The sequence below is a fragment of the Chionomys nivalis genome, chromosome 14 (genome assembly GCF_950005125.1).
Source record: "Chionomys nivalis chromosome 14, mChiNiv1.1, whole genome shotgun sequence".
NCBI classification, from domain to species: domain Eukaryota; kingdom Metazoa; phylum Chordata; class Mammalia; order Rodentia; family Cricetidae; genus Chionomys; species Chionomys nivalis.
This window is the reverse complement of record NC_080099.1, coordinates 26,741,224-26,754,983: the sequence shown is the minus strand read 5'-3', so window position 1 is coordinate 26,754,983 and position 13,760 is coordinate 26,741,224. Positions and strand designations below refer to the sequence as shown.

The following is a 13,760-nucleotide window of genomic DNA, read 5'->3' as shown; positions in this document are numbered from 1 at the left end:
GGTCACTGGACATTACAGAGCTCATGCTGGAGCAGTAATAGACGCCAGATGGAGCTGCGCGTGCGTGTTGGGCTTTAGAGGATGCCCCGAGGCAAGCACTTTTCTTACTCCGCACAGCTAATTTCTGGTTGGCAAAGGACAGAATTAAGATCAGTCATAATATTCCCTTGTTTTCTTATTCCTTGTACGAAACACTTAAGCGTGCAAATCCTACCACGGATTAAATTAACTTGTAGATCTTGGAAATGTGTGTGTGTGTGTCCCTGTCCATTTTAGAAACATATCAAAGGAGGGTTCATGTTCAATCCCCTGCTAAATCTATTCACTTCACAGAGTAGAGTGCGTGGCACTGAAAGCGATAAGGTTTGAATTGCCCCATTTTCATTGAGGTATGCCTGCTGTTTGCTTTGCTTAAAGATTTGGCTCCAGTAGACTTTGCTCTTTACTCTCTTACAGATACTTCAGGATGCTTTAGTGCGACAGCTTCCACAGATTTACTGGTGGAGGAAGGGAAATGCTTTCAGGTCACGGCAAAACTGGGTCCCAGGAAGCTTAGAATTCAGGCAGGATTGAATACCCCCACTGCTATCCTTATCTCTTTCTATATGCACGGGACTTGAAAGCAAACCCTTCTAAATGCGTTTGCAGTTCTTTAGTACATATGCCCGTGAGCTAAGTCCCCAGTGCCTCCCACAAATGTACCAGCCATTCTAGTCTCAGGAAACTCAGCCATAAGTACCCCAAAATAAGCTTTATTGCCAGACAAGTGTCATATTTGATACATAGACCTACAAAAACAAACACAACCAAAATCCATAAGTTTTTCCTCACAAACACTTGATTACAAATTTACATTGTTTTTCTTTTTCTTTTACTTATTAAAAACAAACAAAACAAAAAAGCCCCCAAACATTGGATATAGCTGGTTACTACTCTTTGGTCGACACAGGTGTGAGAGGGATGATTGGCAGTCTGTGTGCGCTTTGGCCATTTCATGGATGAGGTTTCAATGCTGGTCCAGGGATGGGTTCTCTGAAGAGGAGAACATGGACATGTGCTCTTACTGGGACCTGCTGGTGGAGCATCTTTTCAAATGGCTAAAGCAAGCTAAACATCAGTTCATTTTACAAAAATATTTCATACACAATAAGCTATGATAAAACGAGGCATATGGTGTATAACTACAGTATTAATGAAAAATTCTAAAAAAAAAAACACATGGGTTTTAAGAAAAAAAAAACATCAACATATATTCCTTGGCTGCGTGGCATGATTGTTTGCACATATGGCAATCCTGAAATAGCTTGTACCTAATAAATGCACCATTAATCGACGACAGCACCAAACACGACAGAACGCCAGGTGTTCCTATTCTGAGGAACAGCCGTTCTTCAGCTGCCTGGGGGACCACAAGTGTGCAGCGCGCCCTGGTAAGAATGAGGTGTTGTGGGCGGCACATGTGGTCCCTTGAGGTTAGGAGAAGGAAATACAGTACAGTTTGGCCTGCAATGCTAATGGTCTCACAAGCAGTCAAGGTATTTTGCTACAGAGGTTGAGTCTCCTCTACTGTTGCCTGGTGAAGTCTGGTGATGTGAAACACTGTCACGTGAGCTGCTCTGGCTTTGATCTTTGGATAGGATCAACCGACATTCGCGTCTTTTAAAATATCGATTACACTGCCCGTTCAGCTCCGCGAGACTTTCTTTCGAATAGTCAGGGGCATACCAGTTGGAGGGCTGGCAGAGAAACCAAAGGAAACATCTCTTGAATGTACTGGATTTTTTTTTCAAAGCACCTCTAAAAGAAATAGCTCAAATTTATAAATCTAAAGAAAACCAAGCGAGTTTCCCTTTTTGTTTACATAAGTTTGTTCATTTCTCCATATATTACTGCATTAAAATAAATAAACATCTATATTTTTTTTTAATTAGCAACTATAGCAAAATACCCAAAGTGTTCCAGACTGCTAACAGGAAGAAAGCTCACATTATTTGTGCATTTAGTGCCATATGCTGATCTCTTGAATATTTAGGTTTTTTTTCAATATATCTTAAAATGAAGTTATATAAAAAATACAGTAACTATGTTTGCCTTTGCCCTCAAATCTTTGGCCATACTGGAGCCTAAATTACCCCTCCCTGTGAGGGTCGACATTCCAAAGTCTGAATCAGGGAGGAAAGGAACAGAAGTCTTTTTTTTTTTTTTTTTTCTCTTTCCTTCTATTTAAAATTAGTCACTGACATTCCAAACACTTCTGAAGGCTGGAGGTGCCGGGGTCTGAGCTGGGACCCAAGTCTGCAAAGGGCTAATACAGTTCAATCTGCAGCTTCATTCTGAGAGCCTCCCCCAGCACCCCCAGGAGGTAGTCATCCTCATTGTGTTCCTCCAGCTTCCGAAGCTCCTTCTTCCCATAGAGTGGGATGCTGCTGATTTCCAGTGTGTAAATGCCGGGGGTGAGCTTCTTCTTGGCCGTGTGCAGGTAGCTGAGCCCATTCCTTTGGTGGATTCGGAAGACGCCTTCGTCATTCCCTTGGGAGATGACGTAGCGGATATGGTTGTTGAGGGGCTCAATGGCGGGCACCAGTTCGAGAATGTGCTCCTTGGAGCCAAGGCCAGAGAGGTTGAACTTCATGTTGACTGGGCTGTCCATGGCAACGCTATCTAGGCTGATGTGCTCCACCTGGGAAAAGAGCGGGAACACATTTTTTTTACAGGGCACACAGTGGACTCAAAAGCCATCCATGGCTGGTGGGTGACAGTCACAGTGGCAAGGTTTAGGTTGTTCCCTGGTTGGCCATCAGCTGTCTGTCAAAGATGATGTTATAAATAGAGGTGGGGCAAAACTTCATCCTGTGGAGGAACCCCGCCCCCCCCCACACAAATCTTCCTGACTCTCACCTGGCCCCAACAAGATCATTAAATTTACAGGACTTAGGCCACAGGCAACAGCCACATAGGTAGGTCTTCTGATGAGTTTATAGGATATGGTGCTTATCACTCAGTAATTTTAAACTGAGAGACAGTCATTTTGATCTGGTGTCGTGGCCGCTCGTAGTTTGCCCATGTTTCAGGGGATGGCCACGTGCTTGCATGCCTATGGGTAGCACTAAGTGTATCTATGGGACATTAACTAAAGAAGTGGGGAGTGGGATAGGTTGTGTCTGCAGGGAGCCGGAAGGCAGAAATGGGGGGTCGATATGATCATTATGCGTTTTGTACATCTGTGAAATTCTCACACATTTTAAAGAAGAAAAGGACAATTTAAGAAGTGAGTCTAAATTTTATCTTTTCTGGGGTCAAAATGAGAAGACTATTCAACAGTAGGCCTTGCACCCACAGAAACCATCACGCTCAAGGCTGGGCGTCTGAGCCAAGATGGGTGAAAGCCAGCGCTTGGGGCCCAGATAACAGGATCCGAATTTGTCAGCTGGGGTGTGAGGTAGGACTGCGCTTTAGTTAGACACGCCAAAAAGCCATAATGCTTTGATGTGGGTTTGTGCTCCAGTGAGGCTGTGGCTATGATAGCTAAGAGAAACCCATCATTATTTAGACAGAATTATGTTTCATGTACTGCAAGGGAGAGGCTTTATATCTTGATGAATGATTTGTCATGATTACACACCCTTGAATACTTCAGTCTACTTAAAAGTAAATGCAACATTAACTCATTATTTTAAAATACTATCAGAGATTTTGGGGCTAAATTAGCATGGTCCTATAGATAAGAAAAAGATTCGGGGGCCCAGAAAACAGACAAACTGTCAATTGACACGGCCAGTTAGTTGGTGACTGTAGTTTCTTTTTTGGTTGTTTTTGTTTTGTTTTGTTTTCGGCAGGAGCAATTCTCAGCAATATTAACTGGAAAGAGAGGTGACTTGTGAAGTCATACTGTCTCAGGCCTCCGGAGAAGTCACCAGTATCCTTATATGTGGGTTATTAATCTCTGAGAGTTAGGAACATATGTTCTATAAGACACAGGGGCCGAGGACCAGATCCCAAACCAGGCAGCCTTTGGTCCAACCTTACATACCGGAGGCTGGAAAGTCAGACCTCTAGTTCTTTACAAAAGAAAATTAATTGAAAACAAAATTTTGTGATGGGTAAGACCTATAAGCACAGAGCAGGTGACCGGACTGGGGACCTACTGGAAAGTTAAAATCGACAGTGTCTTGTATATAACTGGGAAAATTCAGAATCATTTCACTTGTGAATTATTTCCAAATATTATTTCTCAAGTGGGCATCTTCTACTTTGTGGCACAAATTAAGACAAATTGGCTTAGAACTGAATCGTTGTCTTCCTCAGGGCTTTGTGCTTTAGACATCATCCCAACTAACTTTAATTTTCTTATCTTTGCCACACTGGATCTGCCAATGGACCCATTAACGATGCAGACAGACTGAACTGTGCTGAAGCTGAGAGCCTATGAATGGCACTGTGACAAGATGATGTGGGTAACCTTTCTTATTTTGGCAAAGCAGGGGTTCTCCTCCGGGTCTACTCACAGCTGAGGCTGGCTCAGGCTCCTGCACGCTCCTCTTCTGCCTGCCGTCTTTCTTGGGGTAGCCATTGATTTTGCACTCGTAGCATGCTTCTGGAGACAGGGCGTTTTCCTCATCCACCTCCGTGTCTGCCGAGAGGTACTGTCCTTTGTTGAAACCCATCCCTGAGACACAGTGGCTGTTCATGAGGAAGAAACACGATTAGACATTATTGTCAGCCCGGCCAGTCTAAAGAGCCTTCAAAAGTATGGAAGCCATAGACCAAGCGCTGAACCACTGTTTCTCAACCTCTTGAGGGAGTGTCAAATGGTCCTTTCATAGGGTTCGCCTGGGACCATCAGAAAACACTTATGTTTACATTATAATTCATAACAGTAGCAAAATTACAATCATGAAGTAGCAATGAAAATAATGTTATGGCTGGGGGTGGGATCACCACAACATGAGGAACTGTATTAAAAGCTCACAGCATTAGGAAGGTTGAGAACCACTGCCCTACACTCTTAATCACAAAACCCCATCTTCGTGGTTCTGTTCTTTACCACACAGAGAGTGAGAGCTCCCCTTGGTTTGAAACAACAAAATTCTGAGGACGAGCCCTGTGCTGCCTCAGCTTGAAATTTGAACTAGACCCAAGCATGGAAAGGTAGATTTGCTTAAAGACCGAAAAGTAGCACTGGATGTCCAAAGACAGCGGTAAGAGAAAACTCTGCTGCTTCATAAGCCTGAAGCTGGTTCTTACTGCCCAGGAAAGAGATCCCTGCTTTAGCAGCTGGCATTTCTGAATTCCTATTTTAGTTAGCAAGGAGAGGCAATGTGTTGTTTCTGAAGAGATCTGTGCTAGGCCCAGACCTTTTCTGTTACATGTGATGGTATAGCAGTTGGGGAAGATTGGTCCATGTCCGTTAGTGCTGCCTCGACTACGATCTCTTTCAAAGGAGATGGTCCCTATCTCTAGATTACCATCTTCTGCGCCACTGATGAACACCCTCTGGGTAGAAGGGTGCGTGGAGCTAGCACTCAGTCACGAGTGGGAAGATTTGAAGTCAGTTGCCCAAGGGGAGCCAGCCTTGTACAGAAGGACTGTTCCCTTCCTGAACTACATAAAACCAGAGGAGAAAAGAAAGAGATGAAGCCCTTCCTCAGAGATTGCTGGGCTCAGCATCAGAAGAAAACAAACAAAAAAACACAAGTCATTTCCACGTTGACCTCTTGCAGTAACACATGCACTGCATAAGCCTTCATCCGGCCTTGAGTAGGAATGAATCAGTTGCAGCCCTTACAAGGAGCAAACAGTGATAACTCAAGTCCTCAGCTCTTTACAAAGGAAGTGACTCTCACTTCTGGTGCCTAAGTTCCAACACTTCCATCTCTTGGGCAGGAAGCAAGACTGCCCGAGCTCACTGGAGAGAGGCATAGCCACACTCTGCTGCTGTTGGGGTCCGTGGGCTGCCTTACCCCTGTCCCACTCTGAAGTAGCCAGGCGGGCAGCCGCAGAGGTAGCCCCCTTCCGTGTTGGAGCAGCCGTAGCTGCACGGGTTGTTGGAGGAGGAGCACTCGTTCACATCATGGCAGGCGCTGGAGAACTGGTCAAAGGAGAACCCAGAGGGGCAGGCACACTTGTAACTCCCCAAGGTGTTGTAGCAGGAAGCTGAGCCACAGGCCCCTGGGTTGGAGCACTCGTTCTCATCTGTCCGAGGAAAGAAAGAAGCGTTTACACGGGAAGGGGCCTAAACAAGGAAGATGACACGGGGGGAGTGGTCTCCACGGGTCTATCAGTTTATAGGATAGAGAACTTAAAAAAAATACTGTTTTGACTGACTTCAAAGCAGTCAGAAAGTTAACTAAAAATATTTCAAAAACACATCTTTAAAGGCAAAAACAAAAATAAAAGAAAAAAAAAGCCTCGCACCACCCTTTTCCATCCATTCTATTTGGACTGTTTCTGAGTATGTGGGTAGCCCTTAAGGACAGATATTTGCAGTTTACCTAATGAATAATCCTTTTGTTCTCCTAACAAAGGGTTATTTCAAACGCCGTTATTTTAGAGACAGAAGATTGATATTGCCAGGGCTTGGGGGAGGGAAGAAGCAGGAATAATGGCGACTGGGTATGGGGTTTCTCCTGGGGGCTGGCAGCTGAGACTATTGGGGTAGGTAGGTGCTGCATGTGTCCCTGGGAGGGACACACTGAAGCCATACAGCTGACTTGATAAAAGGGTGTGACTCTGTTGAACCAAGACTGGTTTTAACTGCTCCAGAGCCTGCCTGGTGCAGACCGCGCCTTCTTGCGATGGTTACATCCGGCCATTAGCTGACACCGAGCTCTTAACCGTTAAATGCTCAGCTTTGGCCTGTGGAACCCTGGCAGGAGCACCGTCTCAGGTCTGTTTTCAGTTGCTGTTATCACAGATTCAAAGCCCCACGGTGCTTTTGACTTTGGAAATTATGAGCTCGCCTTTAACTGTTGGCTTGATAGATAGCCCTGGGTTTGGCTCCTTTGAGCTTTATTATAACCCAGATTTCGCCCTGGGCACAAATCACATCTGGTGCATGGAATTCTTTCCATTCTTGTGACTGAATATGGAGTGTAGAGTGTCTGTGGACATATTTCAGCCCAAGTGGGGAAGCAGGCCCATCTGTGAGTATACGTATCCAGGGAACACAACGATTATAGGGTGTGGGGGCAGGGACCTACAGTGGCTCATGAGATCTCCTAGGTGGAGATGGGACTCAGCAGAGGCTGCTAGACAGGAAATTGAACTTCATTAAGCACAGGATAGAGGCTACCCATAGGGCAGGTAGTAGGTGCATTTTAATAAAATGAGCATAGTTTTAGAATTAAATGAGACAACTTAAGTATTGAACTATGAGTCACCGAATATAAATATGCTCAGATTACCTAATGCGTGAAATCCCCAGCCTTTATTACATGCAGAGAAAATACATAAATTCTCAGTAACTTGGCTTCGTGGGACCTGAATGTAACCAGTGTTTTATTTCTATATTTGAGAGACTTGGGATTCTGCCCCAAAGCTTCATCCACACTTATAATTAGTTCTCACATGAACATGCCATATTTCTCTTCTAACACGGAATCTAAATTAGATTATAACTTAATGCCATGTTCCCACTATGACTTTATTCAGGCATTGTGTTGGGTTGAAAAATTACCAAGAAAGCCAACTGAATTTGAATATTCCACTTACAAGAACATTTTAGAACAGGATAATGTCTCTGGAAGCATTGAGAGATCTCATATTTATAAGCTATAAATATATGGCATGATAACATTGTATGTGTTTAGTTAAGTATGACCTTGTTTGAGATATACTGTGAGTTAAAATGCCTTGCAAGGCTATGTTGGGATTATTTTTGAAAAGTTTACACTATAGAAGGAACTGAAAGCGATCAGCAGTAAATGGCAAAAAATTTGCATACTGAAGCATTTTGTTCACGGGCAAGGGTTTGTAAGAGTCATGCATTTTCAATTCTGAACAATCACAATACGTGTCAGGGGTTGAGAATGCTACCTACATCTGGACAGTCTATGTTCTAAACGTTCTCTTGATTCCCTGGGCTACAGTTACAGGAAACTGACTAAAAGTGATAAACTTACTAAAGTGGGAGTTTGGGAAAGGCTTTTCCAAAATGAACACTTTCAAGAGAACTTTTTTTTTCCTTGAATTGGTGGCAATGGGAATAGTACCATAAACTTACGACTCTGCTTGACAAGAGTTTCCTGCAGTGACTGACAGCTTCAGCTGTGCACTAGAGAGGCCTCTGAGAAAACTCCTTGAAAGTCCTCTTCAGAGCCTCCTACCAATCACAGGGCAGTGATACCAGCAGTCATAGAGAATCTCAACTTTGTCATGGTTCTTTTTCTTATGCGAACTTGTTGCTTTTGTTAGCTTCCTGGCTGGAGTAATTTCACTCTATTTCTGCCAAGTATCTGAGCTAACGTTCCAACTGTTACATGGTTTAAAGGCAAGGAGAGTGCCGGCTTTATCAGAGGCCGGCTGAATCCCTGGGAGGACCCAGAACCTTGGAGATCAGTCTCTGATTGTCTACCTAGGGAGTGGCTGTTTAGAGATAACCATTTTAGGAAAGAAAAGCTCCTAACCAACCCTTGCAATTGGGAAGACCTGCTTATGTACTTTTGATCCCCTTTCTTTCTGGGCCTCGCTGGCCTTGGATTCTCCTGCTTTAGTCTGTAGGTGCAGGGACTGAGGGCACACGTTCCCACACCTCATTCTTGGCGGGCGCCGCTGCCCTGCTCAAGGTGTTTCTCTCGTCAGAAGGCACACGGGTCTGGGTCAGGGCTCGGGCAGCCTAGGCTAGAGCACCTAACTCAAGGAATTTGTGAAAAGGTGACAGGAAATGGTACCTTATCCTTTCAAATGTCACTCAGGCAATTTCAAATAGAAACTCCACAGTTACTAGAAGCCTGCACAGAAAGTTTTGCACTGGATGTTTATAGGTCATTTAAGAAGTGTAAAAGCTTGAATCCATGACTTGTATGTGCTATCATTTCTATTTAAATTCCCTTCAAACCTAAGAATTTCATGTGAGATAACTTATAGAGAATGATCCTTTCGTCTTAAGTTTTGCAGAGCTAACCCAGAAGCCTACAGTCCTCACTAAAATGATGGCCTTGGGAGTTTAGAAACACGATAATCTAATAAAATTCTACACCATCTCTAATAGTCAAAACCACTGTTGTCTGTATGGTAAAGAGCTTGCCAGCTCTTGGCCTCAGTATATGAATGAATGTATCAGGTCCTAGGCAATTCTACGACATTCTCTCTCTCTCTCTCTCTCTCTCTCTCTCTCTCTCTCTCACACACACACACACACACACACACTTTCTTTGAAGGAAAAAAGGAAGTGTATTATATTTATGAAAACATTTTGATTGGCAAATTCATTCATTACTTTGGTAATCATCGAAAAACTTAGTTTTACCCTTTTATTTCCCCAGCTGCAGGTCTTTAATTTTTTAAATTTATTTTTAAAGTTAGTGTACAACATAATGGTTCTCATTTGTGACACTTCCCCATATTCTCCCTTGCTCTAGATCACGGGCTGCCTCTGCCTTTCCTCCCACAGATATGCATTGCTGGTGCAGTAAAGCATCTGCCCCTGGCCTGGCAGGAGGCCACAGTCGAGATAAGAACTTCACAGACCTTGTGTACTTTCTTCTCAGCTCATTGAGCTGTCATTAGGAAATTCTTTTGAGAAGAACATAAAAGACCAAACCGAGTCAGTTCGTTTGGTGGATTGTTATACTGCATTTGAATGATGTGATGTGTATAGTAGCTTAAATCACTTCATAGACAAGAAGGCATCCTGCCATTCTCTGGGGAGTGGGGGTGGCAGCTTCATTTCCCTTCTGATTGGGAAGGCAAGCTTCAACTCTCAAGATGTGCTGGACAGTGCAGCCATGGAGTATGTTCGAATAGAACCAAGAAATTGGGCATATGTTAAGTGAGTCTTTGACCAGTGGTTTCCATTATTATGACCAATGCAAAGAATAAAATGGAATGCCTATGTGTTTTCTTTTGTAAGTGTTTTTGTCTGGAGTGGTCAGCAGCACTCGCTGTGACTAGTCGCCTTTTCTATGTTGAGACACGGTCACGGTTCTTATTAAAGCTGCGTGACAGGAGAGCACAGATGGACTGGCTTCAGTTCCTACACTTCCTGACCAGGCATGGTGGTGTATGCCTGTTGTCACAGCCCTGGGAGCAGACATTGCAGGCCAGCCTGAGGCTACATAGCAAGTTATAGACAAGCCTGGCCTGTGTACTGATATTTCATTAGAATTTTAATAAATAAAGCTTGCCTGAAGATCAGAGAGTAAGTCAGCCCATAGATCAGGCAGTAGTGACACACACCTTCAATCCTAGTAGCCACACTAGTTGCCATAGAAATGGGGCAGTGTTGGTGCATGCTTTTTTTTTTTTTTTTTTTGGTTTTTCGAGACAGGGTTTCTCTATGACTTTGGAGCCTGTCCTGGAACTAGCTCTTGTAGACCAGGCTGGTCTCGAACTCACAGAGATTCACCTGCCTCTGCCTCCCAAGTGCTGGGATTAAAGGCGTGCACCACCACCGCCAGGTGCATGCTTTTAATCCCAACCCTAGAGAGGAATGTAAGACGGGAGGAGACAGCTTTCAGACACAGCCTCATTCTGAGACTCCTCGAGGTAGGATCATCATTTTAGACTGAAGTAGAGGTAAGAGCCAGAGGCTGGCTGTTTTGCTTTTCTGACCTTCAGGCTGAACCCCGTCTCTGGGTTTTTATTGGGCATGCTACAGAACTATATGAGGCCCTGTTTCAAAAAGGAGGGGAAGGGTCCTTTAGATTTGTAAGAGGGTAAGGCACGAGGAGTTCTTCCACAGCCTAAATCTCACAGATTACTGAGGAAAAGCAAAAAAACAGGACGAAGGAAGATGTTTTTTGATGCCATCCTCAGAAGCCTCACAGTACACCAGAGAGAGTAAATGACTACCCCTGTAGCTGATGTGCCTTTAAATACGGCAGAGACAGGTTTACCCTGGATCATGCCACAAGTACAGGGCCCAGCAGAATAAACCTGGGTGTGCATCAGTGTTTTTATGGAGACTTCCCCTGTCCACCTTTCTCACAGTGAGCAGGGGTGGCATGAAACCCTGGACTTGAGTTGTGCTAGGCAAGTGCTCTACCACTAACACTAAAGTGAGAAAAGTAAGTGCCCGGGAACGCTCACCAACACACTGATTCCACTGGTAGTGTTGAATGTATCCCTGTGGGCAGCCGCACCGATAGCCGCCCAGGATGTTCTGGCAGCCATGTTGGCACCTGTGGTTCCCGTCACATTCGTCGACATCTGCAAAAACAACCCAAGGACGGTCTTTACGGTCCCTTGTTCAATGCGTTCCAAACACAGCCTTTAAGGGGACACGCAAACAAGGCATGGCGTGCAGAGAGACTGGGCCTTCCTGCCACAGCATCGTTAGTCAGTGGTGGTACAAAGAATGGCTAAGATAATAAACCACCTCATTCTTAGTGCTGTCCACCAGACCCTGGCACATCGCGCTCTGAACAACAGCTTAATTTCTGCAAATCAACCATAGTAACCATGAAGATGGTGCATTTTGAATTGATTAGCTCCATATGGTATGATTTATTTGGTAAATTATATATATGTACACACATACATACACACACACACACACATATGTACATTACAGATTCTAGTTGATTCAAAATGTCTCACACGTAATCCTCATTTTGGGGAAGACACAAAAGCCATGGAGATATCTACAAGGTATAATGGCTTTGCATGCAGAATTTTTTTTTTTTTTTTGTTGGTCAAGACTAATTAGATGCAAAGCCTTTTTAAGTATTTGAATATGTTGTTATTTTTAGGCAAGATGTGGTATGATGCATATGGAATAATTTCTTTGTTAATATATGCATACACTTTTGGAATGACAACTAAGGCTTTGAAATCTACCCCAAAAGAGTGAAGTAAAATTGGCATGTCTGATGTGTGTGTAACAAATTTACAGGGATAATTAATAAACGGTATCTTATGTGGATGGTTGAGAGCTGAATTCACACATGGCAAGCAGCTGTAGGCTCAGAATGCCTCCAATGTCTATTGACTTCAAATACAAAATTAAAATTAAAATTTTCTAAAGCAAAAAAATTGACTGAAAAATAATACAAAAGTCCTATAATTCTTACAAAGAACATTTAAAAAAATTTGATTGTTTCTAGAGTTGAAAACCATATATTCCTAGGAATAACTTTGAAAAGGATGATTAACTCAATACTATAAATTGCAACACATTCTAAAGATATAGATGTGAGGAGGCCTTCAATATTAACATATTCATCTTCCTATACCTGAGCTTCTGCCAAGGAAACACTCAAGACCCATGAGTCTTACTTATCTCCCAGTCAGTGTTCTTTTTGATTTTGGAAAACAAAACAAAACACTTATTTCATGTGAGGCACCGTAGGCTCCCATGAGTAAAGAGCAGGGGGCAAGGGCTTCCGTGTACAAAAGGAAGTGTGTGTGTCTTTGTATGTGGTGTGCATGCATGTGTGTGTGTGTGTGTGTGTGTGTGTGTGTTCCTCTACAGTGCTCCCCCACGGAAATTGAGGCGGGGTCTTTTGCTGAAGTCCGAGCGTGTCCATTCCTGTCATCTAGCTCTCCACCTTGCTCGACAGAGCCCATTCTTGCCTCTAGAGCCCTGGGATTACAGAAGAGGCACCATGCCTATTTGGCATTTACTTGGGTCCTCAGGCTGGCATGGAACATGCTTTATCTACCAGGCCATTTCTGAAGCCCAGATGTTAAGGATTCGTGTGCACACGAACTCACCTTCACAGTTCAGCCCAGAGGCATCAAGAGAGAACCCCCTTTGGCATTCGCAGCTGAAGCTCCCAGGGGTATTTTGACAGATTCCCTTTGCTCCACAAAGTGACGGCTGAGACCCACATTCATTATTGTCTAGCAAAGCAACAAGATGGATGGAAAGAGTCAAGCACTCTGGTGTGTAGTATGTGAACTAAATCTCTCTGCGCGGAATGAGCAGATGATACAAGCTCAAGTTTCCACTATGTGGAGAAAGCGTTTTAGACAATATTAAGTCTGAATTTATCAGCAAGAGTAGCATAAAAAGTGCATTTTTCAGGGACTTGAAACCAGAATGTATTTTAGAGTTATTAGAGACACCACTTTGGATAATATAGACTAAGAATCTCTTAACATGTGCCTTCTAAAATAAAACTGAAAAAATCCCAGTATGACTATTAGCTTTTTATCATATTTTATCTGAGCATCACGGCAGTATGGGATATGAAACTGAAGCACTGCTCCAACACAAAAGTGTGTTGAGGGCTTCTGCATCTGACGCCACAGCTCAGGATGTCACGTGGAAGCGCCCGCACAGTGTGCCCACTGCACACATGCATTCATGTTCCCCACGACTTCTTTGGGCCAGACTGTGCTGTGGCCCTGCACCCACCAGACATCTGCAAAATACCTCGACTCTGATTTGCCTTACCGATGCAGGCAGTGTGATGCTGGGTGAAACCGGGGGGACATTTACAGGTGAACCCCCCTAGGGTGTTGACACAGAGGAATTGGCAGTTGTGCTGTTTGGTTTGACATTCATCGAGATCTGAAATGACAGAGAAGTCCAGGAGGATCAGCCCAGAAGTCCAGGGCCGTTCAGTTATGAATAATGCAGTCTCGTGAATCCACAG

The 13,760-nt window shown here is 43.9% G+C and overlaps 1 protein-coding gene across 2 annotated transcripts in view; it reads right to left on the bottom strand.

Moving 5' to 3' along the window:
* Window positions 1-2,085: 2,085 nt before the first annotated feature.
* The window catches only part of Fbn2 (fibrillin 2), a 189,094-nt gene continuing 177,419 nt past the window's right edge, over window positions 2,086-13,760 (bottom strand). The window contains exons 60-65 of one of the 2 annotated variants that reach the window (XM_057788534.1): window positions 13,559-13,675; window positions 12,874-13,002; window positions 11,248-11,367; window positions 5,961-6,192; window positions 4,506-4,680; window positions 2,086-2,680 (exon numbers count right to left, since the gene is read on the bottom strand). In XM_057788534.1, coding sequence (XP_057644517.1) covers window positions 2,306-2,680; window positions 4,506-4,680; window positions 5,961-6,192; window positions 11,248-11,367; window positions 12,874-13,002; window positions 13,559-13,675 — 1,148 coding nt within the window. In that variant the 3' untranslated portion in view covers window positions 2,086-2,305. The remainder of the gene's footprint in view (window positions 2,681-4,505; window positions 4,681-5,960; window positions 6,193-11,247; window positions 11,368-12,873; window positions 13,003-13,558; window positions 13,676-13,760) is intronic. The other variant, XM_057788535.1, reaches the window with a different exon arrangement.